The following is a 15,786-nucleotide window of genomic DNA, read 5'->3' on the forward strand; positions in this document are numbered from 1 at the left end:
TTGATTGAGTGGTGCATACATAAAAAAATAAACAAGATACCCTAGCCAAACATGTTGCTGGCTATGATAGCTCTGCATGGAATGGAAAGGTAGAGGGAGGTTTGCTGGTTCACATTCTTTGACCTGTATGTCTTCCTCTGTCTGGGGCCATTCCTACAAACAGCTATGGAGTCAGGCACCCATCCCTTGCCATGCAGGTGGGACAAGCAAGCCCACTTTGGTTTGTATAGCAGGGGTTGTGGCTACTGCTCTCCTTGTTCAGAAAGGCAGATAAAAAAAATTAGGAACTAGGATGTGTGCTGATTGAACACAATCTCATGGCAACTATACTTGTGTGTGAGTCCAAATCTAACTGGGGTCCCACTCCACTTCATATTTAGCCTAGTTATTAATCTGACATTAGCTGTTGCTTTTGACTTGTAAGACAGAACTTGAAATGAGCACTGAAAATGGTGAGGCAGCTTGCATATATGCTGCCAGTCAGGCAAACTGCTTGCATTTGTTTGTATTGTGTTTTATCCTGCACACTTAAGCATAGCCATTTTAATCTGGTGGTATCCATATGGGTCCGTTTAGCTTCAGGGGCTTTGTCAGCACCAGCCTGCTACTTCAGAAATCTGACGTCTATGGCTCACCAGTTGTTCCTGGACTACAACTTCTATTGTTCCCAGATCATTGGTCTGGTTGAAACTGGTTGAAACTGATCAAAGGTGGAGTTCAGCAGCGTCTGTAGTGCCGTAAGTTCCCCATCAATGCCCTAACCTAAGGCAGTTCTCAAATACTGATCATTTTCAGTTACAACCAGCAGCTGATAGTATCTAGAGTGGTAGTGCTAGGCACTGTTTATAATAAGAGGGCTCTCTTTATATTGTCTTTATGGTATCACACAAGGGATGCTGCATTGAGGACTTTGATATGCTGGATGGGGGTTCTTCTCCCAGAAGCAAACACAAGGGATGGCACCCTGTGGAACTTAACTCTGCCTGGCTCCATTTGCACGTTCTGCCGTCCAAGAGCTGTTCTGCTGGATACTATGGGCCCATTTATCCCTTGTGGTGGTTCAGCCAGTGTAAGATCGCACTAAGAATGAAAAGATGTTCTTTGCATCATTGCCACTGGATTCCTCTGTAGCCCTTTCAGATGTTCTGTAATCAATACTTTTGGCTCTGCTCAATAAATCAGTAAAGAGTGTAAAGAAAAATGTTTACTCTGCTGAGGTAGTTTTATATCAATGATGGTTGTTCTCTCGCACTTTAGAAATGTGCACTGTTAAGCAAAGAAAAATTCAGAGTATTTTTTCCTCCTTTACATCTGGTATGTTTAATAGTAGAGTGATGGCCATCAAAGGATGAGAATGTTTACAGAAATGAAGCCTTAAAGATGGGCTTGTAGCAGAGTGTGTGGTTTGGGTACTTTTCCAAGCTGGCTTTGCTATACATTTCCCCCCATAGCCCCTGTCTTTGTCTGCCTGGACTGTTGCCTCTGTTCACTGCCTCAGCTTTACCTGGCTCTCAGGTCTTTTGCTTATTCAGTCCTGGAAAGCTTTATCCCAGCTTTCCCCAACTTGCCTGCCCCCCAAATATATTTTGAGCTACAACTGCAGTGGGGAACCTCCAGCCCACAGGCCTCTTTAGACCCACCAGGCCTCCCCATTTGTTTGTAGGGTTTTTGTGGTTTTTTGGCCCATTTGGCCCATGAGACGGTTTGGGCCAAGCCACACCCACTTGACCTATAATGGGATGGATAAACATGTGGCTGATCCAACAGGGGCTTTGCAGGTAGCACTAATCAGCTGATTGGTGGCACCTGTGAAGTGTTGTGCAGAGTGTCTTCAGGACAGAGGTCCCTCATCAACAGGACTTGCTGGAGTCCTGGTAGCCTGGTATTTGTGAAGCCCACAGTGCAAAAGCCCCAGGCCCCTGGCTTCACGAGGTCTGACTGTTGGGCCCCTCGTCACACTTCAGTTGTGGATGTGTGGTGGCACTTTTGAATGGGAGCGAATATCAGCTTTCATCCCTGGTAGCCCATCTTAAGTTGCCCAAAATGCAATGTTGCCTATCAATGAAAGCTATAGATTTCCTAACTGAAGTATAGGTACAGATCTATGAAATCAATGGATTTCATAGCTCTACAGGCCAGAGTGTTACATTTTGGGAATATTAAATGAAGATTGGCCATCACAGATCAGAGCTGATCTTTGCTCCTGTTCAAAAGCAGCACTGCTGCCTGTCACTGAAAAGCACCCAGAGGTCTGGTGGAGAGGGCAGGGAAGGAGCCTTCTAAGACCCTGCGGTCCTTGGCTGCTGCCCAGCCTGGCTGATCACTGGGGTGAGTCCTGGCTGTTTTAGCTCATCGTTGGGGCCATGTTGGAGGCCTGCATGGCTCCATTTTTTGCTCTATTTCTTGTACATTTCTTGTATATACTCTATTTCTTTAATCAGGAAGTACAGTGGAGGAATTGAGGTTGGCTGCATGAAACATGCAAGAAAGGAGCTGATTGGTCATTTGCCTGGTGATATCATAGCTGACATTCATCCTTCATTCAAAGCTGCTGCTGTTGTATGATGGAGCACACCTGAGGCAGTCTCTCAGGTTAAAGGTCACCAGTTCCCCAACAACACTGAAATATTTCCTGTTTTTCTTTACTTCCTCATACTCCCACTCCTGACCATTCTGGTTAAACAGCCCAAGAGCAATAAGGCATATAAATAGTGAACTCAGACAGTCATTTAAAATGTTATTATAAAGATACCTGATTATATATTTGGAATCTTTCACAGAAAACTAAGACAGATGATCTATACCTCCTTTTTCCCTTTTGTAATAAAAAAAATACTTTCAAAAAAATGATGTGTCAAGATTTTGTTTCATGAGGAAGCAGTGTTGTCAAATGTATGCTCATAAAAAGCACTGGTGTGTAGATGAAATGTAGCTTGAAATGTGCACGAAAGGTTTACCCTTGTTAATTCTGTTTTATAAAATCAAAGCCAAATGTTGGTCATATTTGCATGTAATGCTGAACAGTGGTTTAGTGGTACATGGGTTGAGCTGGCAGGAGCCCAAGCAAAAGCATCTGCCTCACATGCTGCCCTATCCATTTCCCACCGCAGCCAGGAAAAGGGCTTCTGCTGGTTTTAGTTTCACTTTTATGGAATCCTGGCTTAGTATTGCATGTGAACCAGAGAGCCTAGCTTGGCATTACATTCATGCCATGGGTTATAAAGCTAGCTTGTTTAAATAATATGTTTGTCATGAACCATGATCTCTGGTTCACGACAGAATTATCCAAAAATGAAATAATTTTTTTCAGAAGTCTTCTATGATTCAAGCTTACATTGCAAGTTAGTTTGCTTGAAGGTCTCCCATGTTAGTATCTTCCTGCACTTGGAAAATCGTTTGGGAAGAATAAATTTACATGCTGACTTTGCTCAGTCATGGAGATTTTAAGTTACAAAAATGTAAACATCCAGTTCTCACATTTTATATAAAATGTAGAATGTTGTTGTGAGTTTGCTTTTCTTGTGTCTGGTTACTTAAACCTTGGTTTGCAGTTTTCCATCTTTTTCAACCTTTTGGTAAAGAGATTATTTGTACCTTCTGTTTTTAGTGTTCACAGAAAAATACTGCACTGCAAACCATGTGGATAAACTACCTGGCCCAAGAGACTGGGTACAGATTCTTCAGGATCAAATCAAACTGGCAAGAAGACGGTTAAAAAGAGGCTCAGGTAAGGGAGGGTTAGAGGTAGAAAGCAGGTTGAATGCAGATAGCAAGGTGGCAAGACAAACAGTATGACAGTGAGCAGCCTGAAGCCAGCCTTTAAGAATTACTGAGGAAGGACCCTGCTCCCAAGGGCTGATTCAGGCCTATGTACATTTCTTAGTCTTGTCACTCAACTAGTCATTATGACTCAGAGTTGAATATCTGAGTCACCTCCATTGAAATATTCATCAGTCACCTTCTGAAGAGAACTGGTTATTGTCTTATGGAGCAGCTCTTCCTTTGAATTCCCTAAGTTCTTAAAATGCTTCTAATTTGTAGGGGTTTTGATGCGTTCGTGTAGTACACTTGCCTGTTTTCCATACCACTTTTCCCATTTAATTTTATTACTACTGTTTTACTTAATTCTAATTGTATGTATTATGGAGAATAATATATTTTATGTATTATCTTTATTTAGTAGAGACAACTGACTGTGATGAGAAACTGGACCTTTCTCTACTACAAACAGGTAAAAAAGCTGTTGGTTAATAAAAACAAATTGGCCATTTGTTTGCTTATAGTCTCATTAGAATTGGGCTGTCTGGAATAACCTTGCACAATATAACATCTCTTACCTAAACTTACATTTTCCTTTGTCACTAGATATGCCTCACATTTTCTTACTCTCTGTCTCCACTGCCTGTTCCGTAGTGCTAGGAGTGGAGGTTATTCCATGTTGAAGTGCTCCTCCACTGGAGGCAGGGGACTGAACATAAAACACTACAATTCAGGAAGGCCAGACAACACCCTTGTCTCCCTGACATCATTGTGCCTGTGCCCAAGGAGTCCTTCATTACAGAGAAGCATTTAAAATGTGACCTTATAACAGCCAGAAGTCTAGGGAAAGCTTTCGTACTCAGTAACTACTGAATATATAAATCTGTCCTCAGATCACGGAGATTATAAAGATCCCTTCACTCTTGCTCCTCACACCCAATCAAGCAATCAAGGCAATTTATGTAAGAAGACATGATAATCAATTTCCTTAACGAAGTCTTTATATGTCAGCTTTTAATTGCTCTAGTAATTTTATTAGTATTTTACTGGTGCCCATTTCATCTCATGCAATTTCTTAGTGCTGCTAATTTTTCTACTATCAAAAGTTCATAAGTGAGACACAAAGAGGCAGTCACATTAGTAGAAATCTGATTTCTTTGGTCTCCTTTCTGCAAAATGTGCATAAGGAGAAAAATCAGTTAATATTAGCCATAAAAACATAGAAGCTTACTTAAAATGCCTGCTAAAATTAAATCTCAACCACACACCTGAAGTTCAGTGGGGAGGGGGCCTGTTTGATCACCTCCAAGAGGGTGTTCCACAGAATGGGGGCCCCGACACCAAATGCCTGGGTTCTGGCGTATACAGGCTGTGCATAACAGCAACTCCCCTAAAGACCTCAGTGGTTCTTTAGGTATCCTAAACCCAAGTTGTTAAGGATCTTGTGAGTTAACACAAGAACCTTGAATTTGGCTTATTAGCCTCTGAGTAGCCAGTGCAAGCTTTTAAGCACTGAAACTTTGTGCTGGTGGTTGTCTGTTCCTACCAACAGTGTAGCCATAGCATTTACACCAGCTGGAGCGTCTAGACCAGGGAAGCCCTACATGGAGCACACTGCAATAACTGAGTCTGGAAGTTCATAATGGAATTACCATGGCCAGGCTTTGCCTGTCAAAGATGATGTCTGTAGCTGGTTAAGGGCCCTCTACCGGAGCCTTCAGTGAAAAAGATGGATCCAGAAGCACCCGCAAACTCTGAAAGCGCTCTTTCAGAAGGAGTGCAGCCCCATCCAGAACATGCAACTGACCAATCCACTTACCTGCCATTCCTCCATCTTCCCAGGGTTCAACATTGGGTTATTAGCCCTCCTCCAGTCCATCACTAGGACAGTGATTAGGATTATACATAGCCTCTTCTGACTCAGATGTTATGGCAATCGTTGAATGGTAGAGTTGGAAGGGTCCCCAAGGGTCATCTAGTCCAACCTTCTGCAATGCAGGAATGTCAGCTAAAGCATCCAGGACACAGATGACCATCCAACTTCTGCTTTAAAACCCCTAAGAAGGAGAGTCCACCACCTCTTGTGGGATTTGTTCCACTGCCAAACAGCTCTTACTGTCAGATAGTTTTTCTGAACGCTGAGTTGGAATCTCCTGCCTTGTAACCTGAAGCCATTGGTTTGAGTCCTACCCTCCAGAGCAGGAGAAAACAAGCTTGTTCCCTCTTCCATGTGACAGCCCTCGAGACATTTGAAGATGGCTATCATATCTCCTCTCACTCTCCTCTTTTCCAAACTAAACTGACCCAGTTCTCTCAACCTATTTGTCCCTACTGAAATTTGTTTTGTTCATTTGACCCCGTTCCCCAATCTCTTAGTCATCTTGAATCCCAGTTCTGGCTTCAGCAACATTGGCTACCACTCCCAGTGCACAGACGACACACTGCCCTGAAACGCCAAATGGCCACACTCAGTGGCTTCATTTCAGAGTTGAAGAGCATTGGGGACAATATTATGCCATGCAATCTCCCAATATTGTTATCCGGACATGACTCTCCAGGATGTGTGTGTGGTGGTGGTGGGGTTATCATTTGTGCTATATTCTGTAAGCCGCCCAGAGTGGCTAGGGAAACCCAGCCAGATGGGAGGAATATAAATAATAAAATTATTATTAAGTGACCCCCAAATAAACGTGAGCAATTAGGGGAGGGGAGATCATTGTAATTATATATATTTGTAGGGAGGGTGGGGTGGGAGAGTTCTGTTTAAGTGCTTTCTATATTGTTTTGAAAAAAAACCCCTCAATAGAGCAGTGCTGTTCTTTCCACTTTGCAGATTAATTTCAGATATTTGATAGACACTCCCTTGCATTGTTATGCAAGTGCTTTGTTCTCCATCCATGTGTGTAATATTTTTAGATGAATTCCTTGTTGCTCTTAATACACACCTTTGCAGGTGTTCTCTCCCTTATTCTCCAATTCTGTGTACTAGATTTCTCTCACAGTAATTACCGTATTTTTCGCCCCATAGGACACACTTTTTGCCCTCCAAAAATGAAGGGGAAATGTGTGTGCGTCCTATGGGGTGAATGCAGGCTTTCGCTGAAGCCTGGAGAGCGAGAGGGGTCGGTGCGCACCGACCCCTCTCGCTCTCCAGGCTTCCCGCAGATCTCCGCGCCGGGCTCCCGCTGCTTGCGGAGAGTTGCCTGCATGCCGAAGGCTGGGCACGCTGAGCTCAGCACGCCCAGACTTCGCGCACCTCTCCGCAAGGCGCGGGAGCCCTGCATGGGCTCCAGCTGCTTGCGGAGAGTTGCCTGTTCTGGGGTCGGGGGAAGCTCGGGCTTCCCCCGCCCCAGCCCCGCGCCTGGGGGGGAAATAATTTTCCCCCCCTTTATTTCCCCCCAAAAAAACTAGGTGCGTCTTATGGGGTGAAAAATATGGTAATACCTTTCCATAAGTGATTCCCAGGGGTTGTAATAAAGATACATACCAAGAAAGAAATTATGGACAGCCTGTTAGTGTTCTAATTCTATTGCAGACTACACCTTTTATTACTTTAATGTTGAAATCCATAGGTTACTTTTAATACTTGTGTGTCAGTTTTATACAGCCAACCTATCAGATCCTAAGCCCAGCTCTTCTTTTTCAGGTAACCTCTTTGAAACCACACATTCTGCACCAGTGTTTCACTAGCAGATCCAGACGTCTTTACTTTTGAGCAGGACACCAGCGCTATTTTCAGACTACTTCAATATCTGTGTTCTCTATCATGGCCTCAATCTTAAGTTTGTTCATGCTTTTGTAACATAGGGTAACAAAGCCACAAAATTACTTGTTTCTTATTTTAATCAGAATAGACTTGTTCAGCAAGGATATAGTGCAGTTAATCTGATAACCACTAAAATAGAACAAATTTTGTCTTTATGATTGCATTTCCCCACATAAGTATATGCATGCTGGCTGGCTGTTTGTTCCATCTTTGATTAAACATTGAAACATTAACAAAGTTAAGGGCCTCCCTTAGAAAGGTGTTCTGAAGGACCCCATTTCATATTGGATTCTTGTGCAGAAATCAAAGGACCAAAAAACTTCAAAGTTAATAAATCATTAGTCATCTGTTCTGAAGACCCTTTCTCCCCCCCCCCCCTCTCCTTAGCCTTTGACTTTCCTTCTTGGGTAAAGATGGTAAATTGTCAAGTATTCTTCTCTGAATAAGTTGCAATATGGTATTTGACAATAAGAGTCCCAATAATTGATGCTAATATTGATGCTGGTGTTTTGTCCAGAACAAGTATTGGTGAACGTGGAATGAACTGTTCTTAATATTGAGATTACTCAGACATTTTATTTTTCAGACCATTTGGTATAACAACCCCCCTTATCTCTCTCTCTCTCTCCCTGGCTTTTGAGTGCCAGCACCATCTTGTAGTTCCCAAAAAGTTATTTCAATAATTATCGCTGCCAATAGCCTCCCCAACACTCTTATACATGGCTTTTCTGTCATATTTGCATGAGATGTAGGGGAAATACCATTACATTTGGGGTGTGTTGATTTTCACAAATGCTCATGCCTTTCCTCATGCCTCTTCAAGGATCTGTCCAGCAGTGGGGGAAATGAGTGATAAGGAAGTGCATATAGGAACATGTATCCTTGTTTCCTTTGTTCAACTCAAAGAAGCATAGTATCACACCTTCCTCCTGACCACAAGGAGTTCACACATTTCCCCAACTAAGGATAATTCTGTCGTGAGTGGATTGGGTGTATATAATCTTCTTGCACTTACACTATGGAAACTAGGTGTTCCATTGTTACCCATAGGCTTGATTTCCATAAATCTTCATCCCTTCAGTGAGAGCAAATGATAGCTCATATTGGGTCTCCACATCTTCAGGCCTATTTGTGAAATGAAAATGCTCACACAATTACTTATATGTAAAGAGCATACCCATTCACTTCCTCCTCATCAGGCAGGTGTGTGAATCTGCCAAAAAAAATTGATTACCAGTTTTCTCCCTGTGAATATTGTAGGCCAAGGATGAAGGAAATTGGCCCAGAATCTGCAAATTACCACCCCCCTTAATTTCCACGAAAGATTTGTTATTTGAAATTTCAGATAGATGACCAAACATCCTCTGGGTCAAGCTCCACACACTCCATTGTAATCAGATATATTAATATTTGTTATCCCCTGGATCATGGGTGGTGCTGGGAAAGAGAGGCCAGTGTACAAAATCTGAACCCTAAATTATATTAATATATATATATATAATCCCACCTTATCACTTGCCAGTTAATTAATATTTATATTAAATTCCTTCCAAAACGTATATATTTATCACCATTGTGTACTGATCTCCTTATCTCATTCCTCAGAGTTAAAACTAAAGCAAGTGTTCTGCCCCGTCAAATATTTTTGGCTTATTTTATATTTCTGCTTTTGAAAGGAAACTTTGACATGGGTGTTCATAAATTTATACACTGGTCTTTAAGGTTATTAACCACAAAAGCCCACAAATAATATCTGAAGTTATGGTTTATGTATTCTTGTTACCTTTTGAAGAATCAGGCTTCTGTCCTAGTCTGTGTGTGAAAAGGTACTAGGTCATACTTCCAATGAAGGATTAATGAATGTTATATAATGAAAATTTCATAGTCATCTTAAGCACACCAGAAGACACTGCTGTAGATATTTATACAGAATCTTTTGTGTTTGTTCAACTCAGGCTGAATAACTACTTCTACTGCAGTTTAACACTTTTGCGGAATTTTACACATAATGTGTAATCATTATTACACATATAATTATTGAAATGTGGCTGTGTTCTCTTGATGACAAGATAAACCTGACTTGCACTGCAGTCTTTAAAAAGTACATTTTCTCCTTAGAGAAGGAAAGGATTTAGAGACTGTTCCCTCTTGAACAGAACTACTCAGCCTCCCCAGTAAATCTACAAAGAAGTCATACATATAGTAACAGTTAACCAACAATCAGCATTCTTTTAATAAATCTTAAAAATAATAGTATTCTTGTCTACTTACTGTGACTACTGTTCAGATTTTTTTCAGAAGTCTTTTTATAGGTTTTATTAGGAAATCATTCCATATTTAGGTAAAAAAAAGTATCTCAATCTTATGTATATAAGTTTTATTAATATGTACATATTTAGCTATTTTTTAAATTACTATGTTCTTAATAAAACCAACAAGGGACTAGTTGTGAATTGGTGCATAAGATTGTGTTGTGTTATCAATCTCTGGGAATCTGTCAAGTTCAGAAAAAAACACACAATAAATTACTCTAATTCAACAAGTGTCTCTGGTGTGTCTGTATCCACATGTGCTTTTCAGACATACCGTAGTTCAGAAAAGATTGCAGTACAAACTAATTTGTCCGGAAAGCCTGAACTACATTTGAGCAATACTCTAGCAGCCACCAAACCATGACAGTTCTGTTTCCTTCCAGTGGTAACCAGTGGAGAAAGTAGTGGCCCAGCCCATTACGTATAACTGTGCGCAGTATGAACAGAGGAGACTGCAAGAGTATCTCCAGAAGCACAAGGACTTGAGGCTGCAAGTGGTCTTGGCTTCAAGTGGATGACCAGGGGTGTCAGCTAGCGATTCAAACTATGTGCCACTACCCATCTCTGGTAGGAGAGGCAAGCCAAGAAAGCCTTTTGTACCAAGAGTCCTTCAGAATGGATCAAGTGATACCCTTGACTTCTGTTTTAAAAAATCTGAGTCAGATTTGTTGGTCAGAGCAATTAGGAAAACAGCTCTTGCTTGCTACAGACTCTGGTTGCTTTGCTCCTCTTGTTCCTCAGCCTTCCATCAACTATACAGGAGCAGCGTTAACAAACGTTTGAAAAGTTTCTGAATATTTTTGTGTGCTGTATAGTAGCAGCATACACCATACAGTTGTACCTCGGGTTACATAGGCTTCAGGTTACAGACTCCGCTAACCTAGTGCCTCGGGTTAAGAACTTTGCTTCAGGACGAGAACAGAAATTGCACGGCGGCAGCAGGAGGCCCCATTAGCTAAAGTGGTGCTTCAGCTTAAGAGCAGTTTCAGGTTAAGAACAGACCTCCAGAATGAATTAAGTACTTAACCCGAGGTACCACTGTACATACACTTTGTCATACGCTTATAGAGATGGCAATGGGTTGCAGAAATTCCTAAGCATTTAAAAGCGTATTGGCACAGAAACAAGTTAACACCAGGATAAGATTCCACCAACCATGGAGATTCTAAACCTTTTCTGCTGTCAAAAGAATAGGGTGGGTGGGTGGGTGGGTGTGTTGCAAACGTATGGGGTGTGTCAATTCCACAAAATAAACAACACTTTAACAAATATTTATGCAGAAGTTGTATCAAGTTAAATGGGACTTGCTCCCTAGGGTTCAGGATTTCATCCTTTGTGTGTATAAGATAATAATGTGATCTATATGTTAAACTAAATGTTATAATGCCCCTCTTATATAACTTAGACCCTTTTTAAAAAAGAAATATACATGGGATTCGTATTTTGTTTGCCTATGCTTTTTCACATGTTACAATAAACTGATGGTTTGGCATTGTAGTAAAGTGTAGGCAGAACCTCCTTGGCTATTCAGGAGTTAATGGTGTCTGGGAAGCTGCATCTGTTTGTGTTCCGACATGATGGTGTTATGATGCTCCATCTCCTGGGATTAACTGTATATCCTAAAAATAAAGGTTGTTTCTGTTCTCCAACCCCCCTGCCAGGTATGAAGAACATTCTCAAAAACACATTACAACAGCTATCAGAAGTTATCTGTAGGGGGAAAACATCTGTCTGCAGCTGAGAACAGGAAACATAATTTTTAACAAAAAAGGAAATGGGTATCCATTTTGTCCACTGTTCAATTACATCACAGCTAGAAGAAATAAAAATAGTGGGTGTATTAAGCAGGAGTCACTATGGTTGGGATACTGGCAACACCACACAAAACCAAAACTAGAATGTGTGAGGGGATCAAAGGAACAGGGTTTCAGAAAGGGATACTGCATTAGTGGCTGAGGCATAGAATCTTGCTCCTGCTTGACAGGGTTTATTTTTGAATTACCGTATTTTTCGCTCTATAAGACGCACCAGACCACAAGACGCACCTAGTTTTTGGAGGAGGAAAACAAGAAAAAAAATATTCTGAATCTCAGAAGCCAGAACAGCAAGAGGGATCGCTGTGCAGTGAAAGCAGCGATCCCTCTTGCTGTTCTGGCTTCTGGGATAGTTGCGCAGCCTGCATTCGCTCCATAAGACGCACACACATTTCCCCTTACTTTTTAGGAGGGAAAAAGTGAGTCTTATAGAGCAAAAAATACGGTAAAATAAATAGGCAATAACTCCCTGTAGTATGTCTGTTGCCAGGCTATAGCATTCCAGATTTAATATGGGAAACAATAATAATATTTGAATTTCTATTTCACCTTTCAACCCTGAAGTTCCCAAGGTAGTACCTAATACACTACACAAAACACACAGAGAGCAGAGAACCAAACTTTCAGACAATCCAGCAGCAATCCAGCTCTCAACCAGCCGGATAAAACAAATGTGTCTTGAGTCAACGCCTAAAAGTAAAGAACACTGGGAACCACCAAATTTCTGTGGCAAGGGACTTCTACATCTGGGGTGCCATAACAAAGGATGTGCCACTGCCCCACAAACTGGAGTTGGAGGGAACTATGAGCTGCTCTGCTCTCACAAACCTTAATGCATGGGGTGGCAAGTAAGGGGGCGGGGGAGGAGTCCATATATTTGGGCCCTGGACTGTGTAAGGCTATATGGAACAAAGCCCAAAATGCTTATAACTAACAACAAATAAATCACAGTGTTGGAGCCCAATGAGAGCAGGCAGCAGCTGAGGGGGCAAACTGAGTAGAGAAGCAGCTGATGAAGGGTTAAGTGTACAAAGCACTCCAAATCTCCCTCCTGAAACTGCTTGGACTTTGGTTATACATAAATGCATTATTGTATGGCTGTTGCCAGAAAGGACTACAGACTCGAATAGGCCATGCAAAAAATATGGCAAAATCCTGTTGTAGCGGATTCAACCTGAACCTTGGCCCTGTCTAACTTTCTCCCTCAGAAATGGCTGTTTTTATACTCTCTCCCAATGTGCTGCTCCTCCCACCTCTGTGTCTAGCAGACTCTGTAGCCAATCAGAGAGAGGCTCCAGCCCTCTGGTGGAATTTCAGGGGGGACTGCATCACCTGACTGGTCTGGCTCTGCTGTCCATCACACCTGTCTTAAACAGTGGGGGAAAGAGAGACTATGAATCTTAACAGAAGAGGGAGACTAGGAGCACCTTCCTTGCACAACTGTCTTGCAGGGTAGACCAGTTGTGACCCAAACCATCCAATACTTCTGCCACCACCACCACCCCATTTTTAACCTCTACAACCCCAAGTAGGGTGAATTCTGGGAGCAAAAGCAATTGCTTCCAAAGAGACTCCCAAGACTGTATGCTTTGCACTTCACCAAAGACCTCTCAATTTATCAGGAACAGAGCTGGCATCCAGCTGCCTTCCCCACCCTGAGGTTCAGCACTGCTCTTTCCCCTGGGAAACTCCACTTTTTCATTCAAGTGCTTGGCAAGAATCCTACCATTTAGACCCTAACAGCACCAAGTATGTGAAGTTTTATTAAGAGAGGAGGGCAAATGGACAAAGCAGGATATGGAAAAGGGAGCATGTTGGTTCAAATCTATCAAACTTTCATTTTTCTACTTACAAACAGATTTCTAGTCTCGTGAGCTGCCAGGGATTACTGACCATTTTAAAGGGTCTGCATGGTCGTTTGGGGTATTAGGGGAGGGTAGTACCTCTGGTGGGGGACACTTGCTGCTTCTGGGGTAGATTGTCCACCTTTGGTCCCCACCCAGCACTCAGCTCTCACCTGTAGCTCCTAGAAGCTGTCAGCATGTGACAGCAGCCACACCCCAGGAATGGTTTCGACTGGCTGGCTAAACCAGGTGAGGGTAGCCAATGAGGCTCAAACCCCAGTGAGTTAGGGGCTTCTCCTGCATGCGAACATAGGCTCTGGCAGATGGAGTGGGCAAGACCAAGAATGGGTCCAACAGGCAAGAGGGCGGTTCTTGCACGTGCTGTAGATGGAAGTGAGGGGCAGATGGGTCTCGTCAACCTGGGAAGGGAGCCCATCTGGGAGAAGGAAAACTCTGATAACCCTCTGCTGCCTTGCAGGATATATTTGGGGGGAAAGGCTGCGGAGTAAACCCTACACAAATCTGGAGCAGAGTCTCTAAGATGGCACCTTGTCTGCCGCCTCCTGCAGAGAAGCTTGTGCCAGACTTATTGCTCTGCTTTCCTTCTGGACCACATCAGTGAGGCCAGGGGGACGGTGGTTCTTGTGGGCAGCCCAGGGTTTCCAGACACCCTGCCCAGGCTTGCACCCTAGGGAGGTCACTTCAGTGCTGCTAATGCAGCAGTTTGACTTCACCCCTGAAAGTGCACACCACTGTCTCTCGAGACAGACAGATGCCAATAACATGTCCTTAGTCCATTTTTAAGGCTTTTCTACCCACTTTGGATTGAGTGCAGCCGACACTTTTCCAGCCAATCATAGCACAGGTCACATTTGCCAGGTAGTCTGCAAAGACCTTTAGGGAAGCTGCGGGAGATGTTAGATGCCTCCTGGGAATCTGGGGAAGTGGCCATCTCTTCATGTGGCTGCCAGACCAAACTTAACCTGTTCTTTGTGTATTTGGGGGGCCTTGACAGAAGGGCACGCCGGGCTCGTTCAGGCAAAATTGAGGGCAAGGGAGCAGGGCTTTTCTCCATAAAGAACACTTGAGCTGTTTAGTAAAATATAGCACTCCGTAAAGAAGCCTAGGGGGATAAGAGAGATAATTGTTTTGGTCATGGCAGGTAACAAATTCCTGGCATTGCTCCATGCCCGTTACTTGGCAAACTAGTTCCTGTCCTCCTGCAATGCTTACACACTTGGACTTGATGGATTGTGGCCAGCCAGGGTGCCACCCTCCCCTGCAGTGTCTTCTCACTTTTGCCACTTCTGGGCGGGGTGATTAAAAATATATATGAGCTGACGTGAATGATTTTGGAATTAGGGAAGGGGTGTCACTGCTGAGTTTCTATATGCTAGTCAGTGGATGGGAGTGTTATTTATTGTTAGGGATGTATAGATGCCTTATATTACAGCGAGAGACAAAACTGGAAATAGGTCTTATTTTCGGGGGATGTCTTACTTTCGGGGAAAGATGGTATGTAAGACTTGTATGTTGAAGAGAAAGCGACAGGGAGAGGTTTTTCTCCTTCTCATAGTACTAGAACCTGAGGTGATACAATGAAACTGAACATTGGAAAATCCAAGACAGACAGAACAAGGAACTTACTTGCACAACACAAAGTTAAACTATGGCATTTGCTCCCACAAAATGTAGAAACAGCTACCAACTGGGACGGCTTTAAAAGAGGAATAGACACAAAGTCATGGAGGTTATGGCTCAGTTCTACTTCCGCTGTTAGAGGCCATATGCCTCTGAATACCAGCTGCTGAAATCACAAATTGGGAGAGTGCTGCTGCGCTCAGGTCCCGCTTGCAGACTTCCCGTAGAGATCTAGTGAGTCACTGTGAGATTAGGAACGCTGGACTAGATGGGCCCCTGGCCTGATCTGGTGGACCTCTTGCACTCTGTTGTTTGTTTTGGCTTCAATATGTATACTGGCTCAGCCTGGTTGGGAGCCTGGTTTTGTCCTGAACATTAAAAGGAGCAACAGCGGGGGGGGGGGGGAGTGAGAGGAGAGAGGTCTTCAACAATCTTGTTGCATCCTCATAGATTCTGTGTCCTAGGGTGAATTCACTTTAGTAGTGATACATTCCTCCCTGAAAGCTGTTCTTAGCATTTAATGTAAATACCCAAATTAGGTTTAGAAAACGGAGCCTGTTCCCTATGCACCCTTCATACCCATGGTGTCTATGCCTCTTCCTTTTCTCACACACAGCAAACATTTGTAGTTTGCATGTTACTTGGAGCAA

General features: G+C 42.9%; 2 protein-coding genes across 4 annotated transcripts in view; one reads left to right on the forward strand and one right to left on the reverse strand.

The window, feature by feature from the left end:
- BEND7 (BEN domain containing 7) overlaps positions 1–10,067 on the forward strand; it is a 52,730-nt gene extending 42,663 nt beyond the window's left edge. For all 3 annotated transcript variants that reach the window (XM_081210740.1, XM_081210741.1, XM_081210742.1), the window contains 3 exons: positions 3,608–3,727; positions 4,181–4,231; positions 7,406–10,067. In XM_081210740.1, the coding sequence (XP_081066866.1) occupies positions 3,608–3,727; positions 4,181–4,231; positions 7,406–7,449 (215 nt within the window). In that variant the 3' untranslated portion in view covers positions 7,450–10,067. The remainder of the gene's footprint in view (positions 1–3,607; positions 3,728–4,180; positions 4,232–7,405) is intronic.
- PRPF18 (pre-mRNA processing factor 18) overlaps positions 1–15,786 on the reverse strand; it is a 129,837-nt gene that overhangs the window by 72,336 nt on the left and 41,715 nt on the right. The gene's annotated exons all lie outside the window — the stretch shown is intronic.

The sequence above is a fragment of the Podarcis bocagei genome, assembly GCF_964188305.1.
Source record: "Podarcis bocagei genome assembly, chromosome: 10".
Taxonomy (NCBI): Eukaryota; Metazoa; Chordata; class Lepidosauria; order Squamata; family Lacertidae; genus Podarcis; species Podarcis bocagei.